The sequence below is a fragment of the Siphateles boraxobius genome, unplaced genomic scaffold (assembly GCF_051911475.1).
Source record: "Siphateles boraxobius isolate OS27281-9 unplaced genomic scaffold, OSU_SipBor_1 6, whole genome shotgun sequence".
Classification (NCBI taxonomy): Eukaryota; Metazoa; Chordata; class Actinopteri; order Cypriniformes; family Leuciscidae; genus Siphateles; species Siphateles boraxobius.
This window is the reverse complement of record NW_027509186.1, coordinates 28,210,257-28,230,640: the sequence shown is the minus strand read 5'-3', so window position 1 is coordinate 28,230,640 and position 20,384 is coordinate 28,210,257. Positions and strand designations below refer to the sequence as shown.

The window sequence follows — 20,384 nt, the reverse complement described above, 5'->3', positions numbered from 1 at the left end:
TTTGTGATTATCTGACACGTTATTTTGGATTTCTTGTCAGGTGGTACACTAGTGCTGTGAACTAAGACTAGTTAATGCCCAACTGTAGGATAGATAATGCTGGAACAAACATACCTCAGAGATTCCTGAGTAGATAGTTGCTTTTAGTGTGTTGATATCTGTGGATCTACACTACCATTTAAACATTGATTAAAAAAAGGAAGATGTTTTGAATTGTCTCATATTCACCAAGACTGCATTAACTTGATCAAAAATAAAGTAATATAACAGTAATATTGATAAATATTAAAATTATTTTAAAAACATTTTTCTATTTGAATACATTACATAAAATGTAATTTTTTCCTTTCATAGCAAAGCTGTCAATTTTGATCAATTATTTTGCAATTTGCTGAATAAAAGTATTAATATCTTTTACCAAAAAAAAAAAAAACATCTTACTGTCCCTAAACTTTTGAATTGTTTTGTAGGTTTTATATCTTGGCTGTCTTGTAAAACAAGTTTCTTCTGTGAACTTTGTTCCCCTGAATATCCTATCTCAATCTTTTTGCTCTCTTTGAACCAGTGGTGGTAAAGAAAGACAAGGAAAGTCTTCCACCCACTTACGAACCCCAATGTATGGTTCCCAGACGCCCATTTATGGAACTGCCTCACGTACTCCCATGTATGGTAGCCAGACACCCCTCCATGATGGTAAGAAACAATATATTGTAATAGACTTTGATGTTCTGCAACGCATTTCGTTTTTTTTTTAAAGTCTTTCATTGCTCACAGGAAGCCGTACTCCTCACTATGGCTCTCAGACTCCTCTGCATGATGGCAGCAGGACGCCAGGTCAGAGCGGTGCATGGGACCCCAACAATCCAAACACACCATCACGGTAAGAAGCGGAGTGAGACGATCAGTGCCAACAAACAATTTCACATACATACCAACTTCAACTCATTTTTTCTCTGTTTTCAGGCCCGATGACGAATATGAATTCGCCTATGACGACGAGCCCTCTCCGTCTCCTCAAGGCTATGGTGGTACGCCCAACCCTCAGACTCCTGGCTACCCAGAAGTGCCCTCTCCACAGGTCAACCCTCAGTATAACCCTCAGACTCCTGGGACTCCTGCCATGTAAGAGTTCATTCAGATGCTCAGATGCTTGTGATCTGGCTCGAACATCTTAAACTGAGTTTGTTTTTGCACCGTAGGTACAACACCGACCAGTTCTCCCCTTATGCAGCGCCCTCTCCACAGGGGTCCTACCAGCCCAGCCCCAGCCCTCAGAGTTACCACCAAGTGGCCCCAAGCCCAGTGGGATACCAAAACACGCACTCGCCCGCCAGTTACCACCCTACCCCATCACCAATGGCCTACCAGGTAACGTTTTGGCAGCTAATAAAGGAAGTAGTTGATTAAGGGTGCTTTCACACCTTTAGTTCGGTTCATTTGGTCCGGACTAAGGGCAAAAAATTATACTTTGTATCATTTTCAGGCGTTTTGGTTCCTTTTCACACCACACTGATTGCTCTGGTCCGAATCAGTTGATGAGCTGATGAAACGAACCAAAATGCAGTCACGTGACAACATCCACATCACTCGTTGGCCAGATGTGTCTTGAACATATTTCCACAACTGCACTTAAATTGGTCAGGATTAACGTGCGGGAAAATTCCAACAGAACTCCCGGAAGTAAACAAAGAGTAAAATCCGGCAGACATGCGGACAATTCACTCACAATGTATGTTCAGAATCAGCACGAGCTTTATACTTTCGCAAATCTCCCCATAAACAACAAAGTCTAGACGCGATATAATTAAAAAATTCACTGTGCAGTGTGGACAACTTCAGTGTTTATGATGGTCTTTTAGTGAGAGTGCAGAACGCGGTAAGTCAGTCATGGCTTAAAGGGAGCACTATTGACAATCTAAATAATAATTTCGTTTTACTACTGCAGCTGGTTTAGTCCAAAAATGCGCAGTTCTTTGGCAGTTGGGTCTGTTCGAGGTCGAATCACGTTCTCATCACAAAAGAACCGCTCCAGACTTTCACACCTGCCCAAACGAACCGCACCAAGGAGGAAAACGAACTCTAGTGTGATTCAACCGAACTAAACTTGGCAGTTGTGAAAGCACCCTTACACTAAATGCACTGAAATATTTTCAGGCCTCTAGACTGCGACCAAAATGGTCGACATATGCGACCATATTTTTGAGAATGTGCGAGTTAAAATTTGATGTGGTTGCATTTGTGCAACTACATGGTCACGTACTTAATCAATGTCTGCCTACCTGCACTTTCTTTAGAAATGTATCTAATCTGTCACGTATTATCGACTTGGCGAAATCAGCTATTCTCCTATAGTAGACGGTTACAATAGAATGTCAAGAAGTAGCAGTTAAACTGCCGTTTCACACTGCAAGCCTGAGCAGCGCGTATTTTTTTCGGCATTCATGTTAACCTATGTTTGCATTCACACCGGGAGAAGGAGCGTTGCGTGCCGAAGCGCTGATTTTTGCTGCGCTGCTCACTCAATTAAAGTGAAAGCACACTTTTGATGGACAAAACAAGGGAATAAGGGAAGCTCCGTTCCTGAAATTTTAATCGGAACGCAAGAACAACTGTACACAAAACGCACCAGCCTAACTCACTCGCTCGTTTCTCTCTACCCGGCCTTTTCTGAACCGCTTTAACCCTATAACTCCCTGTGCAAAATAAAACAGCAATTTCACAACAATTATAAAGAGTCTGTGTGCTACAATATGATTTCCCACAAAAAAATTCTCAAAATGTACAGAATAAGCATGTCTAATTTAAGAGTAATAAATAATTGATTATTAAAAATATTTATAGAAGATTTACCCATTGAAATTTTTTAATTCAGTTTGGGTCAGGGTACCCGCGGGTCTTAAAAGCATTGAAAAAGTCTTAAATTTGATAATCTCAAATTAAGGCCTTAAAAGCCTTGAATTTGGTATACAAAGTCTTGGATTTCAATACAAAGGTCTTAAATATTATTTTGCCTTTCCTAGGATTAAGTTCATACCGTAACAAAATTAACTGTTACTAATGTAGGTTAATTCAAAATTCATGCAGCATTGAGTGCAACTCGCGCTCCACGTCATAGCAGAAAACTTTGGGTGAAAGTATGGTGTATTATAAAAAACTGAAGTAAACTAGCCAGAAAATATGGTATATAAACTTTCTTTTAGTTATTATGTAATACACCGACAGGTAATCTATATAGGCTCAAGCACTACCCAAATCAAACCCGAGTGTCCTTTTTTTTTTTCATCCGCAGAGTTTGCTGACTTGTAAACATTGAAGTATGACTCAAACGACATGATCTGAGCAGTTATCTTGGTTGTGTTTGTTGTTCACCATTTACATGCGAATGTTACACCTCTCCGTGTTAAACTTTCAAGACTATCATGTTTATAAAAACAAGTATAGTAAAAATGCTCACTTATATATAGCTTTGGTGCCGCTGCTGTGACGTTGTACAAATGCTTCCAGTGTGAATACTTGCGCGCATCTGCAGCTTCAGTGACGATATAGCCTAGTTGTGAAACCGCTGAAAAATACATGCAAGTCCTACCCAAATGTTTAATGTGATGATTATTATTATTACCATCTATTTGCAATAGTTTATATCCAGCTGGTCACTTTTATGTATTCGTTAGCCAATAAAGTTGCATTTTTAATCTAGAAATATTAAATAATTGAAAAAAAGAAAATAAATAATAGGCTACTTTTTAAAAATGAAACAACAACTGCCAGTAGGTTGCGGCAAGTCACTCATACGTAAGTTGTATCCTTCATTCAACTGATTCTTTCAAAATACTAATTAATTTAACATCGCAAGTGACTGTATTTATGAATGGGTAGCCTGATTGGATAATTTACTCAACCGATTCGTTCAAATACGCAGATTCTTTGAGGAATAAAACACTGTATTGCTCAGAGATGCAGCGGTTCTGCGGTTTGTTCTGTTTTTTTTGACGGAGCAAAAACAGAATGTGTTGTCTATGAAAGTTACTCAGTAACTTGTTGCTTATCGAACTGTTGTATAAAATCAGTGTCACATTTGCAATCGTGCATATATTCAGAAAAACAGCACTCTTCCATGCGTTTTAACTCCATCATAGACTTATGTTATAGCTAATCCATCTTGTGTGCACAAAATAGACACGGACACAGTCAAAACCGGAGAAAAGCAAATTAAACGTCGCTATTTTAGTCAATGATTTCGGCGTTCCAAAACGGCTGAGACAGGAAACAATTTTTTTGTTGTTTCAGCTGAATATTTTCAGTGCATCATTGGCTTGAAGCAATAAGGACTCTTTATTTGAATAAATCAGTATTAAATTGTGCTCCTCAGGCCAGTCCAAGTCCCAGTCCAGTAGGGTACAGTCCCATGACTCCTGGAGCTCCATCTCCGGGAGGCTATAACCCTCACACCCCTGGATCTAACATCGACCAGGCCTCCAATGACTGGGTCACCACAGATATCATGGTGCGTGTGAAAGACACATTCCTGGACGGAGCTGTCATCAATCAAACCGGCATAATCCGCAGCGTGACTGTGAGTGAAGTTTTTTTGTTGTTTTGTAAGTAGATGTAAAGGAATGATTCTACAAGCAGAAACATGTGGGTTTTGGATTTGCATATTCTCAGTTGGGTTGAGATGCCCCTGGCTGATTTTGGCAATGGAATAGGTGTGTCCATGTTGTGACAAGATTGATTCCCTATTAAATTTTATGGTTCATACCACGATTTTTGTTGAGTGAAAAAAAGTGTTTCAATCATGGAAGTCTTTTTTTTTTTTTTTTTTTTTTTTTTTACACAGGGGGGGATGTGCTCGGTTTTCCTGCAAGACACAGAGAAGGTTGTTAGTATTTCAAGTGAACACCTGGAACCCGTTACACCAACCAAAAACAACAAGGTACTGCTGAACATATGAACCATTTCCCAATCTACTAAATATCATGGCAAGATAATTATGATCCAGTATATACTTTGTACTGCTTACAAATTAACAAAAACGAATGTTAAACATTATGCAGCATGCATTTTTATAAAAATGTAATATATATTTTCACTCTGTTCTGTTATGTATTTTATTTAAGCATTTTTAAAGAACTACAAGACCATAACCTTGAAAGTAATAGCTGCAAGAACCAATGAAGCATATATTCACCTTTTATGCAATCTGAAATCAATCCATGCCACAGACACTGAAGTGAGAGACTCAACCAGCCCAATTTTTGCTTGTCTCCATTATCTTTTTTCCTCATCGATGCAGCTATATTGTCAGATAAGGGTGAGCAGTGATGTGTTTAGGAAATGAAGCAGAGCCACACTGAATATCACTTAGATTTAAGCACGTCGATCCTCCCACTGAACCACAAATTCACTAGAGAAACAGACTCGCTCAACTTAAGAACCTTGTGTGTGTGTGTGTGTGTGTGTGTGTGTGTGTGTCATAATCGTTTGTTGTAACATTTGATAAAAGTTTCTCTGAAATGAATACATGTGTGCTCTTCAGGTGAAAGTGATTCTGGGAGAAGACAGGGAGGCCACAGGAGTCCTGCTCAGTATTGATGGTGAAGACGGCATTGTTAGAATGGAACTGGATGAGCAACTGAAGATTCTCAATCTCCGCTTCCTTGGGAAATTGGAAGTGTGAAGAAAACCACACATTTAAATATTGAATGCAGATGCTGCAGATTAGCCTGTTTCAGTTAGCTTTTTTTCTTTTTCTTTTTTTTTTTTTATTGGTCGAAGATTTTAGTGGATAGTCTGTTTTCAGTTTCATGTGGTGTAGAAATGTACTTTTTTGGCAAATTGATTCCATTTGGCAAATTGATTTCATGTCAAATAAAATGTGAACAGTGAGTTCCTAAATCCATCCATCCTGAGTGTTCGCATGAAATATTTAATAGCTTTTGACTGTTCATTTTTAACCATTTTACTGCCTGCCAATATATGGAACATCAACCATAAAAAGGAATTCTTTTTTTTTTTCACTTACGAGTGATTTGAGCTCCAGCGGTTAAACCAGTTCAACCACTGTGTCCTTCCACCACCAAACTTTATTCAACATCATATTCCATTACATTCTGAACCTTTAATGTCATTGACAATTGGTGTATATTCTGAGTACATTAAAGGTCTTTCAAAACACTTTAACCCTTGTAATTTGCATATTTATTGAGATTGGGGGAAAATTCCCTAAGTTTGAATACTTTAAGAATTATGTACTGTAGCATTTTTCTTTAAAGAAGTGAATTAGGTCTCAGAACTGAAAGGGGACAGTTAAACATGAGAACATTGTGAAAGTCTATAGCTACAGCTTCTCTTAGTTACAGGGCTCATGAGGTTTCACATAGTTAATTGGAACGTAAAAAATGGTGGTGTTCTTCGGACAGGGATGGCCTGGGCTGTTTGCCCACGCTAATGTATTAAACACTTCCTCTTGTTCTTGTTTGTGGCATCCAAGGGTTTGGTTCCTGAAGAGATGGATCTTCAGCTGGATCCACGCTTCACGACCCTGAAAATATGGAAAGGACTGTTATGCTTTTGGGTTTAGTACTGATTGTCATTTTTTTTTTAATTATTATTCATATGATTTGGGCTGATTGTTGATACAGATTTTCCAATTCATCTCAGTATATGTCCATTATAATGTAATTCCTTACATATTTGATACAATTCTCAGTGAATATGCTAAATTATACATGGCAGTATTTCAGATTGATTAAAAAATATAACTAATTTTTTGAATATTCATCAGTCAGTCGTTTCAGGTATCCTGGTAAACTTGTGCTATAAGTTTTTCATTCAATGAAAAGTTATTTCCTCGCGAATCACGCTGGATGTCGTTTTTGCATGATGCTTGCGAAGCCAACTGACTAGAAACACATTTCTTGCCGTTATTCTGTGGTACACTATTTTTTGCGTTCATGTTTTGTTTTTACACAATCAAAATAGGTGTTAAAGTCACCATGAATTTAAAATGTACAATTCTTATTCATGGAATATTGCAGTATTTATTATAATTGATTTATCTGTGCACATAAACATTTTAAATTAATGTCTCTGTAATATTTAATCAAAATAACTTCCCCTCCTTCTTGTAGCAATACCTCTTCTATAATGACGTGTTTAATGATGCAACCTCATTAAAGTATTAAAATGAATTTAACATTCCATCTCACCTTGCTGTCTGTCACACATTGCAAATCATAGTTGTTTCCAAACAGCGGGGTCAGGGCGCCATGGATGTCGTCATGCTGCAGATCACATAATGGAAAAATTGATGAAGTGTTGTTTCATACATGTATTAAATGCGATACATCATGATTCATGGTGAATCCAAAAACTTACCTTATATGACACATCACATGAGGTTTTGATCCCAGAGCTTTCCAAGACACTACAAAAGAATGGAATTGGGAAATAGATGAGCTCATAATAAGATGATGCTGTAGCCTATGTGTTGATAACACCCACCTATCAATGTCAAAGAGTTTCCGAAGCTTGACTGCGGCTTGGAAATAGAGAAGCGGTGAACCCATGGTCTCCTCGCAGCCTGCACACGTCCCGTGTTTAATCCATTCCTCCCTCCTGCCAAATAAATCAATCACTATTGATCTGTTCAGTTTATATACACTTTCTCACAAGTGGCCTTGAAGTCAAGAATGGCAAATATTGCAGTAGCCTATTTATAAAAGGATTCGCCTGTGCAAATGTTTTTTAAATTCCTATTGCTCGTAAACTTTAATTGCTTTTTTGACACCTTTTATGGGCCCTTAGAGCATCACCAGAACACACCCCACATTCCACAGCTCTGACCCCAACCTTCAAAGAGATCCTAATCTCTTTGGAATAAAGGCTGATTTATACTTCTGCGTCGAACCTACGCCGGAGCCCCTACAATATACACAACGCATTGGTTTTCATTTACACTTCTGCGTCGTTGTCCGCGTTGACGCGCAATCACACATGCAGAGGGAACATGTGAAACCCGAGGGAGGGGTTCTAGCAGACCAATCACAGCGCTTGCGTCCGGTAGAATTGACGCGTTGTTACATTTTTGTAGAGGTGTACGTCAGGGTACGCGAGATATATCCAGCTGCAGACCCGCAGCACCACCAGTTTCAGAACCCCAGTGCCAGAACCCCAGCGCCAGAACCGGAAGTGAGGGAGGGGCGGAATTATTTACAATGACACAAGCATGGTTATTTTTGCAAGTATTTAAAAATATTAAAAATTGTTGCACCTTTTAAATAATATTTAGGGTATGTTTTTATTACACAGTGAGTCACTGCTCGTTGTATGAACTATAACTGGTATGTGACAAATAAAGAGCAAGACAGTGCTCGTGTTGTTTGAAGACGTGAGAGTGCGCGCGCGCGGCCGGGGCTCTCTCTCTCTCTGCTCGTTAAGCGCCCTGTCATGCGCAGCAGTCATTCTATTCCGCCAAAAAGCGGACGATCTGACGGGTTTTAGAAGATTTAATACAACCTGAAACTAAAAAACAGACCCGACCTCTATTTGAGACCGGACTTATATTTACCCAGACCTGCAGCCACACCAGGCGTGTAAAGAGACAATCGTCTATTTGGGACTCGGCTATTATTTGAAGTAGGGCTGCAACAACTAATCGATAAAATCGATTATAATCGATTATGAAAATCGTTGTCAACGAATGTCATTATCGATTAGTTGGTCTGCTTACGTCACGGGGAGCGTTTACTGGTACGCACACACACGCAAGGTCTCTCTCCCTCAGGCGCTCTGCCGAGCGCGCGCGCTACACGGTTTGGAGCAGTCTCTTCTGTCTCGCATGCGCGGGAGTTTGAACTAATTCGCGGGCATCAGGGAGCCGCAATCATAGGGTCGCAATCAATATGCGGGAGACTTCCGGGATGTCTGTATTTTGTCTCGAGCATCAGGTTGTGCAATCAGTTCGCTCGCAACGTAAGTGATGGATTAAAATAGCGCTACCGCAGAAATAGGTTAAATTAAAACGGTGTTTACAAAGTGAAGCATTAAATACAAAGGCAGTTAATAACAGCAGCAGTAAAATATTGTTTTTTAGTCACTGTACTCAGTGGTTTTCAGCGAATGCTTGTGCACTAATGCATAATTTCTCCTGTCCTTTACTCAAGCCTGTTAGCTTGCTGGGTATCGTTACCTCCATTCCGTTCTCTTTTTATAGCATTTGTCTACTAAGTTTTAATTGTTTTTCAAACGCGATCTACTGCGGCTCTACATTCACACAATTGTTTTCAGTCTTTCTATATTTATTTAATCAATTTATCCTTATATTATTCTTTTATATATTATATATAATATATATTATATTCTTTATCCTTATATTCCTTATATATAATTATTATTATTTTAAATAAAAATTAAATGAATTATATATTTTAGATGTTTTTAGTTTGTTTTTAGTTCAGATATTCACATCTGAACAACATGTCTGTGTAAATTTGTTTTAACAAAAATTGTGTTAAAACATAATATGTTGGATATAATTTTTTTAACAATAATCATGTTTGTCAACTTGCCATCAGCAATTATCATTAAAAACAATGCAAATATTGATATTAGTAAAACTCAATGTGTGGCTTTTGCACTTTTTAAAGTACACTTTTACACATAAATACCCTGATTTACGGTTTTATTTAGTTATAATAAAAAAAAAATCGAATTTAATTTCTATCCGATTAATCGATTAATCGAAAAAATAATCGTCCGATTAATCGATTATCAAAATAATCGTTAGTTGCAGCCCTAATTTGAAGTACGGTACATTTTTATGGTTTCTTTTAAAACAATGCCGGATTTTCTCTCTCTTTTTAGATTTTTGACATTATTTTACATAAAGAAAAATGCATGCTGCACATGTTCTTGTGAAATAAAGTATATTTTATATAAAATGACCATAAGTTTCAAGCATTATTTTCACGATCAGGAAGTAACTCTCATAATACAATAAAACGGATAACTATATAGAATTATATTACACAAAATCAATGTTTTAAATGCTTATTGTACTATACCTTAATGTATCATTATAATAAGTATAAAGTATGACATTTCGTGTGTAATAATGACGTTTCGTGTCTAAGCAAATTACGCTCCAAAACGTTAGGTGGCGTTAGTCGGTTTAGAACGTAAGCTCCGCCCCTCACTTCCGGTCCTGGCGCTGGTGTTAGAACGTAAGCTCCGCCCCTTACTTCCGGTTCTGGCGCTGGGGTTCTGAAACTGGTGGTGCTGCGGGTCTGCAGCTGGATACTATTGGGGTACGCCGAGGGGTACGTGCGCTACGCACAGCCTACGGCGTAGCTACGGCGTAAGTTCGACGCAGAAGTATAAATTGGGCTTAAGGCCTCTTTAGGTCACACACACATACAAACACACATGGACCTTTTCATTAACTTCTTCATATAAAGACATTACTAAGATATATGTTTTTATGCTTGCCTGCTCGCCCACGTCATATTGGGGGTATCTATGATTTTATCGTAGTATTAAATGAACTATAAGTGCTTGTAGTTATGCATTAAGATGTATCTTTGTAATTCCTATTCTTTTTCATGCCTTCTTGGTATCGTTTTAATCCTCTCGGTCTCACTGAGTTAGTCAATAACAGGAAATTACAGTAAAATGTATTATTCTGTGTGCACCAGCATTCTGGAGTAGAAATTACATTTTCTTACAATGTCATAAACTATGCAAGTGAGCCTTTGACAAAACAAAAAAATAAATGTCTTTCCCGCTCAGAGAACTCCAAGTTGATTGGTCAGTTCACTCCGGGAGGTGTGAACTCGGACCCTCTTTAAAGCCATTGACCAGCGGTTTCACCTCTCTCTTCCCTCTTCAGTCCGTTCTCCAGTCCGTCTTGTTTTGTCTTCAATTTGTCTTTTTGTTTTCTGGTCAGTTTTCGTTAAGTTTTTGTTTTCCCTTTTCGTATTCTCCTTTGTTCATTTCCACCGACGAGTGAAATGAACTTAGCCTGAATCATCTGGCAAACTTTACTTTCAATGGACATTTAAACTTCCTGTGACGACGCGCTAGACCCCGAAGCCGCCGCCAGGCGCCGCCATTTGCGCCATTTAGAATTTCAGCCGCCGCCAGCCAATAATTTCGTAAGCCAAATTGAGCCGCCATCTGATAAAGTTTGGCTGAGCTGGCTAGAATTATTTGCATCAAATAATAATTCTATCACATAGAGACATACACACACGACACGAATATATAAACAATACACGAGATCTATTTTCCCACTGGATTCATAACAGCACAGTCTTGTGCTCGTTGCTACGATACACAGACTCACAGTGAATTGACGACCAATTAAAATTGCTCGTTTTCCGTACAGAAGAAGCGATGCATTTTTTTCTCGCACTGAGGTGAAATGGCGGAAAGAAGCAAGCAAGGTAATTTTGATCTCACTTCTCACATACTTTGCTAATTCCTACTTACTTTTTTTTTAACTTAGGCCTAGCCAGACTTGTGTTAAATCTTCAGGGCACGGTTGCACAAACACCTGAATCAAAGATATGATGTTATGAACCAAATATTCTGGAACGGAGAGATTTATAGCACTGAACGTGATATTACTGCAGTAACAAACCACCGTTTCCACATTGCTAATTCACGACGCATGCTTCAGTGTACATTGAAGTGAAATGTGCAAAACTTTGTCCAAAATAATACTGATAACAGTGTGTGTTTATATTAAGGCGAGACACGGCAGGCAAAAACATCGGTTTTTTTTACTGGTCAATTTTGAGATTTTTGGATATTTGTCTTCCATGTCTTCTTACAGACTTGTGGTGAAAAAAAGTCCGAAATACACATTTAGGTATTTATTTTACTACACTTCGTCTGTTTGCGTCTGTAGATTTCTCATAAATTCAACAAAAGTTTGCGTTCTTAATCAACATAACGTTACTTCTCCGCGATCAGACTACAAAATAAATATGTACATACGTTGTGAAAGTAAAATCTGGTGTTTTCTTTATTACATTGTATTGCATTTTGTAGAAATATAGTGTAAGCCATGCATTGCTTGGAAATATTGAGATCTAGTAAATCAGTATAACATAGACATCTGTAGACATGAAGTGGCAGCTTCAGCCATTTGCAGCTATGAAAAGTTTGGCGGCTGCAGCAGCCATTTAGGTTTTGGCTGAGCCGGCTAGCCAGCCAATAACTTCATCAGCCAGCCATTATTCTCAAAACAAATGGCTTCGGGCTCTGCGACGCGCGCTCCGAAGAACCAAGAGGACGCGCGCAGCTCCAAAAGGGCCGCCATACACACGCGCTCCTTAAGACAGCAACACAAGAGAGCTATTAGGTGCAATTATTTTATTTCATATCAAGATCTAAAGCTGCTACGGTTGTTTGCTAGCCTGGTAATATCAGACTCTGCTACTTCACTTTGCTTCGTACACAGAGTCTGGGATAGCATAATAGAGAAGTGTTTTCTCTCTCGCTAGGGGGCGCGTACTGAAGTTTAAAATCATTGGTTACCCGTAAGCCAATCAGATAAGTTTGTTTATGACGTATGTTATACGCCGACACAGCCGCATCGAACCACAGACATCATGCATCGAACTCAAATCTATGATCGAACTTCAACTGTTAACACTTGATGATGCGAGCGAAATACCCGAGTGAACATGGCTGTAAACGACTTTTTTGATCTGTGAGTGATGTAATAGAATGACTGCTGCGCTTGACAGGGCACAAACGAGCAGAGAGAGAGAGAGAGAGAGAGAGAGAGAGAGAGAGAGAGAGAGAGAGAGAGAGAGAGAGAGAGAGAGAGAGAGAGAGAGAGAGAGAGAGAGAGAAAAGCCCGAGCTATTATTTGAAGTTTTACGGTATTTAAGACCTGGAAAAGAAAAGAGACACTGACCTGTCAAAAGGCTCCCCAGTTTCTCGCTGACGATCGGTAATAGTTGATAAATTAAACTTTTCCCAAAGGGAGTACGGCCACAACATCACCTCCATTCAAAATGTTTAATACACACTCTTCGTGTTCGGGCTTCAGTTTGCTAATGCCGGGAATATTCTCCACAACAGAGCGAATTGCATCCGCGTCTCCATATCAGCGGTCGTTTTCGATTTCCCTGACCTAATCTTAAACACGGCGCTTACCGACTACGTCACGGCTTTCAGCCCGCCCTCTGTTCGTTGATTGGCCAGGCTGTTTTCAGGCCGGTGGAAAACAGAAAGATAGGCTGCTATCTCAGACTGACTACAGGAGCGAAATGAAATTAGCGGAAGTAGGAAGTCTGACGTAGTCAGGCTAGTTGTTTGCCCCCATTTAGGGTGATTTTGTGATTCGTTGTGTTGTCTCTCAAAGGTTAATTGTCCAGGTAATTTGCCATTCTGTGATCCTTCCGTGATCTCTCTCATCTTCTCCCTTTCTATCACTCTCTGACTCTCATCCTCTTTCATTGTTTGTTGCTTTATTTTGTTGTATATACATTTAGTCTATGCAATTTTTAGTCACTGGTATGCGTAGTTCCCTTTCGTAGTCACTCCGAGTTACGTCGGATGACGACGAATGGGGGTTTCGCCTAGAAAGCCAATAATCTTCGTGTATTATAAAACGAGCCAATGGCGATGAAATGCCATGGGTCTGCGGAATTTGCATAGCGTAACTCCGCCCCACCTCGTGGTTGGATGATTGGTTTTTGGGTGCGGCTGCCGCCTCACGGCCACAGCCAACCCCAATGCCATTCTTCCCGGAGGTGCATGAGGAGTTGACGAAATCATGGAAGGCTCCCTTGACCTCCCGTGTACGTTCGTCAGCTTTCTCCGCCTTTCCTCCCCTCGATGGGGCGGCCGCCCATGGGTACACTGGGATTCCCCCGGTTGAACGCTCTGTTGCCATGCAACTATGTCCTCAGAGTGCTTCATCTCGTGGTAATCCTAAGCACCCGTCCAAGGCCTGTAGATTTTCGTCCACCCTAGTGGCGAGGTCTCACAGAGCTGCAGGACAGGCGGCTGCCGCTCTGCATGCGATGAGCACCTTGCAGGTCTACCAGGCCCAGCTGCTCAGAGATATGCACAAGGCGGGGACTGACCCAGGGCTCTTCAATGAGCTGCGTGCCGCCACTGACACTGACACACACGAAAGTGGCCTCACGCTCCCTGGGTCAGGTGATGGCCACCTCTGTGGTCCAGGAGCGTCACCTGTGGCTGAACCTGGCTGATATGCGGGACGCCGAGCGAACCCGTCTGCTCGAAGCCCCCATATCCCAGGCCGGTCTCTTCGGCGGTGCGGTTGAGGACTTTGCCCAGCAGTTCTCAACCGCACAGAAGCAGTCTGAGGCGATTAAACATATTCTGCCCCGACGGCCTGCTACTGCCTCCACCCAGCGGTCGGTACAGACACCTCAGACTGCTCACCGCCGAGGGCGCCCTCCTGTGGCTCCCTCCCCTCCCGCACGGCCCCAGCAGCAGCCTTCACCCGGGCCGCGTCGTGGAGGAGGCCGCAGGAAGGCGCCACAGCCCTCTCCAGGCCCGCGCCCCGCTAAACGCCAGGCTAAGCGGCGCTCCTGAGACGGGCTGCTCAGTGATGGTGTCGGTTTTTTCCCAGGAGGTGGTTGCAGGCCCCCTCCTTCCCCCTGCCGTCAGTCCTTCACTCCGTGGAAGAACCTCATCTTTCTACGGGCCGGAGTTCCCCTAGAACGAGTTTCCAGGCATGTTGTTGTCTCCACAGATGCCTCTTCCACGGGTTGGGGCGCCATGTGCAACGGACATGCTGCCGCGGGCTCCTGGACAGGACCCCAGCGCCTTTTGCATGTTAATTGCCTCGAGTTGCTGGCAGTACGCCTTGCCCTGCACCGTTTCCTCACGTTGCTCAGGGGTCAACACGTACTAGTCCGTTCAGACAATACCGCGACTGTAGCGTACATCAACCGTCAGGGTGGTCTACGCTCCCGCCGTATGTCGCAACTCGCACGCCACCTCCTCTTATGGAGTCAGAAGCACCTGAGGTCCCTTCGTGCTATCTACATTCCGGGAGATCGGAACTTTGCAGCCGACGAGCTGTCACGGTTTCGGCCCATCTCCGGCGAATGGCGACTCCATCCCCAGTCGGTTCAGCTGATTTGGGACCAGTTCGGGGACGCACAGATAGATCTGTTTGCCTCTCACGACTCGACCCATTGCGCCCTGTTCTATTCCCTGACCGAGGGCTCCCTCGGCACGGATGCACTGATGCACAGCTGGCCGCGGGGCCTACGCAAGTATGCGTTTCCCCCAGTGAGCCTTCTCGCACAGACCTTGTGCAAGATCAAGGAGGACGAGGAGCAGCTCATTCTGGTTGCGCCGTATTGGCCCACCCGGACCTGGTTCTCCGAACTGGTACTCCTCGCGACAGCACGTCCTTGGCCAATTCCTCTGAGGAAGGATCTCCTTTCTCAGAGACGGGGCACCCTTTGGCACCCTCGACCCGATCTCTGGAGGCTCCACGTGTGGCTCCTGGACGGGACGAGGCAGGTTTGAGTACCCTGCCACCAGCGGTGGCGGCTACCATCACTTCCGCTAGAGCATCGTCCACGAGACATGTCTATGCGTTGAAGTGGAACCTCCACGTCAACTGGTGCTCTTCTCGTCGAGAAGACCCCAGGAGATGCTCGATCTCTGTCGTGCTTTCCTTCCTGCAAGATGGGTTGGAGCGAAGGCCACGCCACAATTTCTTTCTGTGTCTTACCCTCTTGTTTGAGGGTGTCAATGATGGCCTTCTGGACAGCAGTCAGGTCGGCAGTCTTACTCATGATTGCGGTTTTGAGTAATGAAACAGGCTGGGAGTTTTTAAAAGCCTCAGGAATCTTTTGCAGGTGTTTAGAGTTAATTAGTTGATTCAGATGATTAGGTTAATAGCTCGTTTAGAGACCCTTTTCATGATATGCTAATTTATGAGATAGGAATTTTGGGTTTTCATGAGCTGTATGCCAAAATCATCAGTATTAAAACAATAAAAGACCTGAAATATTTCAGTTGGTGTGCAATGAATCTAAAATATGTGAAAGTTTAATTTTTATCATTACATTATGGAAAATAATGAACTTTATCACAAAATGCAAATTTTTTGAGAAGGACCTGTATATATATATTAGGCCTACAATTTGGATTTCATACATCCATTTCTTATTCAAACAAAATCCTGTCATCCAGCCATCTCCTCCCATCCTCATTCACTGTCATCTTTTTCTTTTTTTGTACAAAAAAAGTGTTTTAGCTGGACAGATCCATACAGTAGAGTAGGCTACAATGAAAATGTAGGATGTTGGAAAATAACAATGTCTCTTCTGTTAACCAAATGCTTTTTAGTCTTCGCTATTGCTACAATGCAAGTGAACAAGCGCGCCGTTATTTGTTGCTTAGTGACGTGTGTGTTCAAGTTAACCAAAAATTAAGCGTAATACACTGTAATTTAATAGATCACTATGACACATGAGTTGAGCATTTGCGCTAAATCCGCACGGATTTGGCTTGGGCAAACTTTACCAGCAAAAGGAGTAAATATATATTATATAGTAACACGCCAAATTGGCTGGTGATTTGACAGCGTTCCGCCACATTTGATTTTTTCAACCGCGGGTTGACGGGTGTTAATTTCAAACACTGAATATATGAATAGGCTACAACTCAAGCTGTAAAACCGGCTTTATGCAGAACTTCACATGAACAAAAAGGAAAATGAGTCTCGTCGCAACTGCTTGTCGGATAAAGTTTTAATGGCTGTGCAAACTGACAGCCAGTGTTGGTGGTAGCTACAATTAACTACAACTTTTTCCAAGTAACTAGTAAAGTAACCCATAACTTTTAAATTTACAGCAAAATATGTTTTTGGGTGGTGATGGCGCAGTGGATAAGACACATGCCTTTGGTATGAGAGACCCGGGTTCGAATCCACTGTGAGACACCAATGTGTCCCTGAGCAAGACACTTAACCCCTAGTTGCTCTAGAGGCGTGCGACCTCTGAAATATAGCAATTGTAAGTCGCTTTGGATAAAAGCGTCAGCTAAATGAATAAATGTAAATGTAAATGTTACTTTTTCAAATAAGTAATGCGAGTTACTTTGTTTTCCCATTTATTGACATAATTTGACTTGTAGAGGCGTTGTGTGCCCTGCAACATGATGGTTTATCGTAGTTCTAGACTAAATGTGCGGATTTACTCATCTCACCTGCACAAAAACAAATTCAGTATTCCACAAAATTAATAAAAACAGTGAAGTGCAAACTCAGAATATTCTGCAAACCTGCAATAATTGCTACTGGCCTTTAATGATCCAATTCAACCATAGTAATAAGCTAAAATGCTTTAGTTAAACATCACATTTGCATTTCATTTCATTTCATTTTATTATTTTTTTTATTGCTGAAGAGTAAGTGTTAAACTTTCTTCTTTTTTTATCCTATGCTGAACTCTGAACCGCATAGTGTACAAATCTTACTAATTTTACCATATCTTTCTATGGTAAAAATAGTAAGAGTCGTATGCTAGTATGTGGTTCCAAATTCAGCACTATTCTTCTGCAATCCAGAATAGCAGCACAGCTGAAAGTTTAGTTTGCTAGTTTAGCTGTGCCCTCTACTGTACAGGTGTGAATTTGCATCTCCTTCTGCCTGAGGCGTATTCATTTCACTTTTGTTGTTATTATTAAAAACAAACTAGCAAGCCCAGATTAGAAAAAGTAACGTAACATTACCTTCCATAAAAAGTAACTAAGTAACGCAATTAGTAACTTTTTAGGGAGTAACGCAATATTGTAACACATTACTTTTCAAAGTAACTTTCCCCAACACTGCTGATGGACATATGGACCTTTAAGGTAATCAGCTAACCTAGCTAGTTATTTTTTATTGTTGGCGTTTAATTCCATTGAAATCATTTTAATATCTAAATGTTAGTGAGAAGAAGAAAAATAATAAAAACCTTTAGATTAATCAATGTGCATAAAATCCTTTATCAATGTGTATATGCGATGGATGGACATCAGTTATGCTCATCTTTGCCTGCTCCTTTTTGTAAGTATGTTAATTAGTGTAGAACAACTCCATATTTAACAAAGCACAAATAATAAAACATGAAAAGATCATAAGACATGTTTACCAGAAGAAGAAGTAGTGTTTTCCTTCGATTAATGATGGCCAGAGCTGGTTGAGTTCAGGCTCAATTTCCTGAACATAAACATGATCATTTAAATTTTATATTTTTTAAATAATAAACAAACAGAGGATTGAGATACGTTTACCTGAAGATGGGAATGAAATACCGGCCAGCAGTCACAGCAATGTCCTGTATGCATAGGCCTAAGAGTAATTAGAAAAACAGTTAAATATAAAGAATTCTTTCTTTTTTTTGTCATCAGAATAAATCTCAAGATTTCAAAATAAAGAAATAATGTTAGAGAAACAATAAAAATACAGACAGTTCATTTTGATTTTATTTCAGAACAGCAGAAGTGGGAACATCCACTGAATTTCTCACCATAGGCCATGGATGGTCCAGTTGCTAACAGCCTCAGGTATTTTGCAAATGGTTTCGGGTTTAAGACCCTGTGGGAGGATGGAAAATATGAATTATCATGTTAAGTGGAAGTGATAGCATGTGCAACATGAAAGGCAGACTTCACAATTAGTTTTCAATATCAATGTGAGTTATAAGCTTCACATGATTTCAGGTGGATTGCAATGGAGTGTTGTGTATTTTTTGAGTTTTTTTATAGCACTGCTGTGATATATAAAATATAAAGACATACTACACAGAAACTCCCAGGCCACTGAAGAGTGAGTTGCATACAAGTCCAGTTGCATGAGCTGAAAATGAAAAAGCAGTGCACTTTTTTTCTCTTCGCTGTGCCACACGACACAGAGCACCAATGCATTTCTCTTTAAACATTCTGAATTCCTGACAGATAAATTACTGCAGGTTGCTAGTCAGTAACCTAAACGTATATATGGTGATTTAGTGATTTGAAAATGTTTTAAAAATTGTGTCTTACTGCCTCGTGACAATCCCAGAGCAATGTCCGTTATCATACGCCAGGACCCAACTGAGCAGAGCAGCGGTGCAGGCCCAGACGATGTGTTTGTCTGAAACAATACAGTTTAAGTCTAGGTATAGAATTCAAAACAACTGGAGTCTGAGGTTAAATATAGCTCTTGTAAATAATAAAGAACGCTTACCATAGCTCATGTTGATCCAGCCGTTTTGAAATCCTGTGACCGAGTGCCAGCCTCAGTTTCCTTTCCCTGATAATGCAGAAGCGATACACACCACAATCTAGACTAGAGGATGCTCAGTTTACATACCTGAGTAAAAGGAACTGATACTGCAACGCATTACGAGTAGAAAGAGACTGGGGAGAATTTGAGAAAGTAAATATGTCTCATCTGTTTCTCATATGAAAAAGTTATCTGTAAACCACTTTAGGGTGAACAGGCTGAATAAAATAAAATTTAAAAAAAAAAACAGTGTAAAAAATTATGATCAATACCGACTACATAATGCTTTTACATTGCTTTTTTAATTCATCAAAATACGTTTTTTTTTCAAAAATTTTTTTTTTCAAAATACAAAAAAAAGTTAATAATAAAACGTTATACAAAATTCAATAATGTAATTTAAGTCGAAATTAATTAAACATCCAACTTTTTTTTACAGTGCATAAAACAATCACTTTATATTGTTGGCTGTCTCAAATAATGTCTTTAAATTAAACATCCTTTTATTAAATGTGCACATTCCTCCATAATACAGCGAAATTTCACTTAAAATTTCCTTTGATAGATGCAAACCATAATGACAATGTAATAGAAAACTAGGATTCTGTGCTTACTTTCTGATGGCTATTATTTCATTCTTTTTCTATTCTAAGGTAAGTGAAGTTGCAAAATGCATTAGATTTTATATTCTAATAATTCATATGGTGAAGTTGCAAAATAGTTGTGGAGAAGCCAAAATTGTTAAGTCCAACCAAAATCCATAAATATTTTAAGCATTGCATTGTTTAAATTAATACATTTTTTGCTAACTGTGATTTTGTATATGTACATTTCTGAAATGCATAACTTGGACAGTTACCTCTGATAACAGATCACTCTAAATTGTAATGTGGACTGCATTTTCTGTAAAAAAGCTGCTTTGAAACAATGTGTATTGTGAAAAGCGCTATACAAATAAATGTGAATTGAATTGAATTGAATGTCATAACAACTCATCTGCTGAAGTAATTATGGATATTCTTGGGGGAAAAACAATCAGCCTGCAGATTTGTGCTGATGTTTCTGAGAAATTCGGATTTCTTAAGATGGTGACCTTTAGATAGGCTCTCTTTGTGACAAA

The 20,384-nt window shown here is 40.2% G+C and overlaps 2 protein-coding genes across 3 annotated transcripts in view; one reads left to right on the top strand and one right to left on the bottom strand.

The window, feature by feature from the left end:
* Positions 1–6,180, top strand: part of supt5h (SPT5 homolog, DSIF elongation factor subunit) — a 28,454-nt gene extending 22,274 nt beyond the window's left edge. For both annotated transcript variants that reach the window (XM_077208606.1, XM_077208605.1), the window contains 7 exons: positions 566–693; positions 775–880; positions 964–1,122; positions 1,200–1,368; positions 4,370–4,573; positions 4,838–4,933; positions 5,537–6,180. In XM_077208606.1, the coding sequence (XP_077064721.1) occupies positions 566–693; positions 775–880; positions 964–1,122; positions 1,200–1,368; positions 4,370–4,573; positions 4,838–4,933; positions 5,537–5,677 (1,003 nt within the window). In that variant the 3' untranslated portion in view covers positions 5,678–6,180. The remainder of the gene's footprint in view (positions 1–565; positions 694–774; positions 881–963; positions 1,123–1,199; positions 1,369–4,369; positions 4,574–4,837; positions 4,934–5,536) is intronic.
* rnaset2l (ribonuclease T2, like) lies at positions 6,002–19,349 on the bottom strand. The gene is made up of 10 exons (XM_077208609.1): positions 19,226–19,349; positions 19,042–19,132; positions 18,799–18,856; positions 18,528–18,595; positions 18,292–18,349; positions 18,150–18,217; positions 7,504–7,617; positions 7,378–7,426; positions 7,209–7,283; positions 6,002–6,541 (listed from the first exon to the last, which is right to left on the bottom strand). The coding sequence occupies exons 1-10, from the start codon at positions 19,233–19,235 to the stop codon at positions 6,350–6,352; spliced, it is 783 nt and encodes a 260-aa protein (XP_077064724.1). The 5' UTR covers positions 19,236–19,349; the 3' UTR covers positions 6,002–6,349.
* Positions 19,350–20,384: the final 1,035 nt, after the last annotated feature.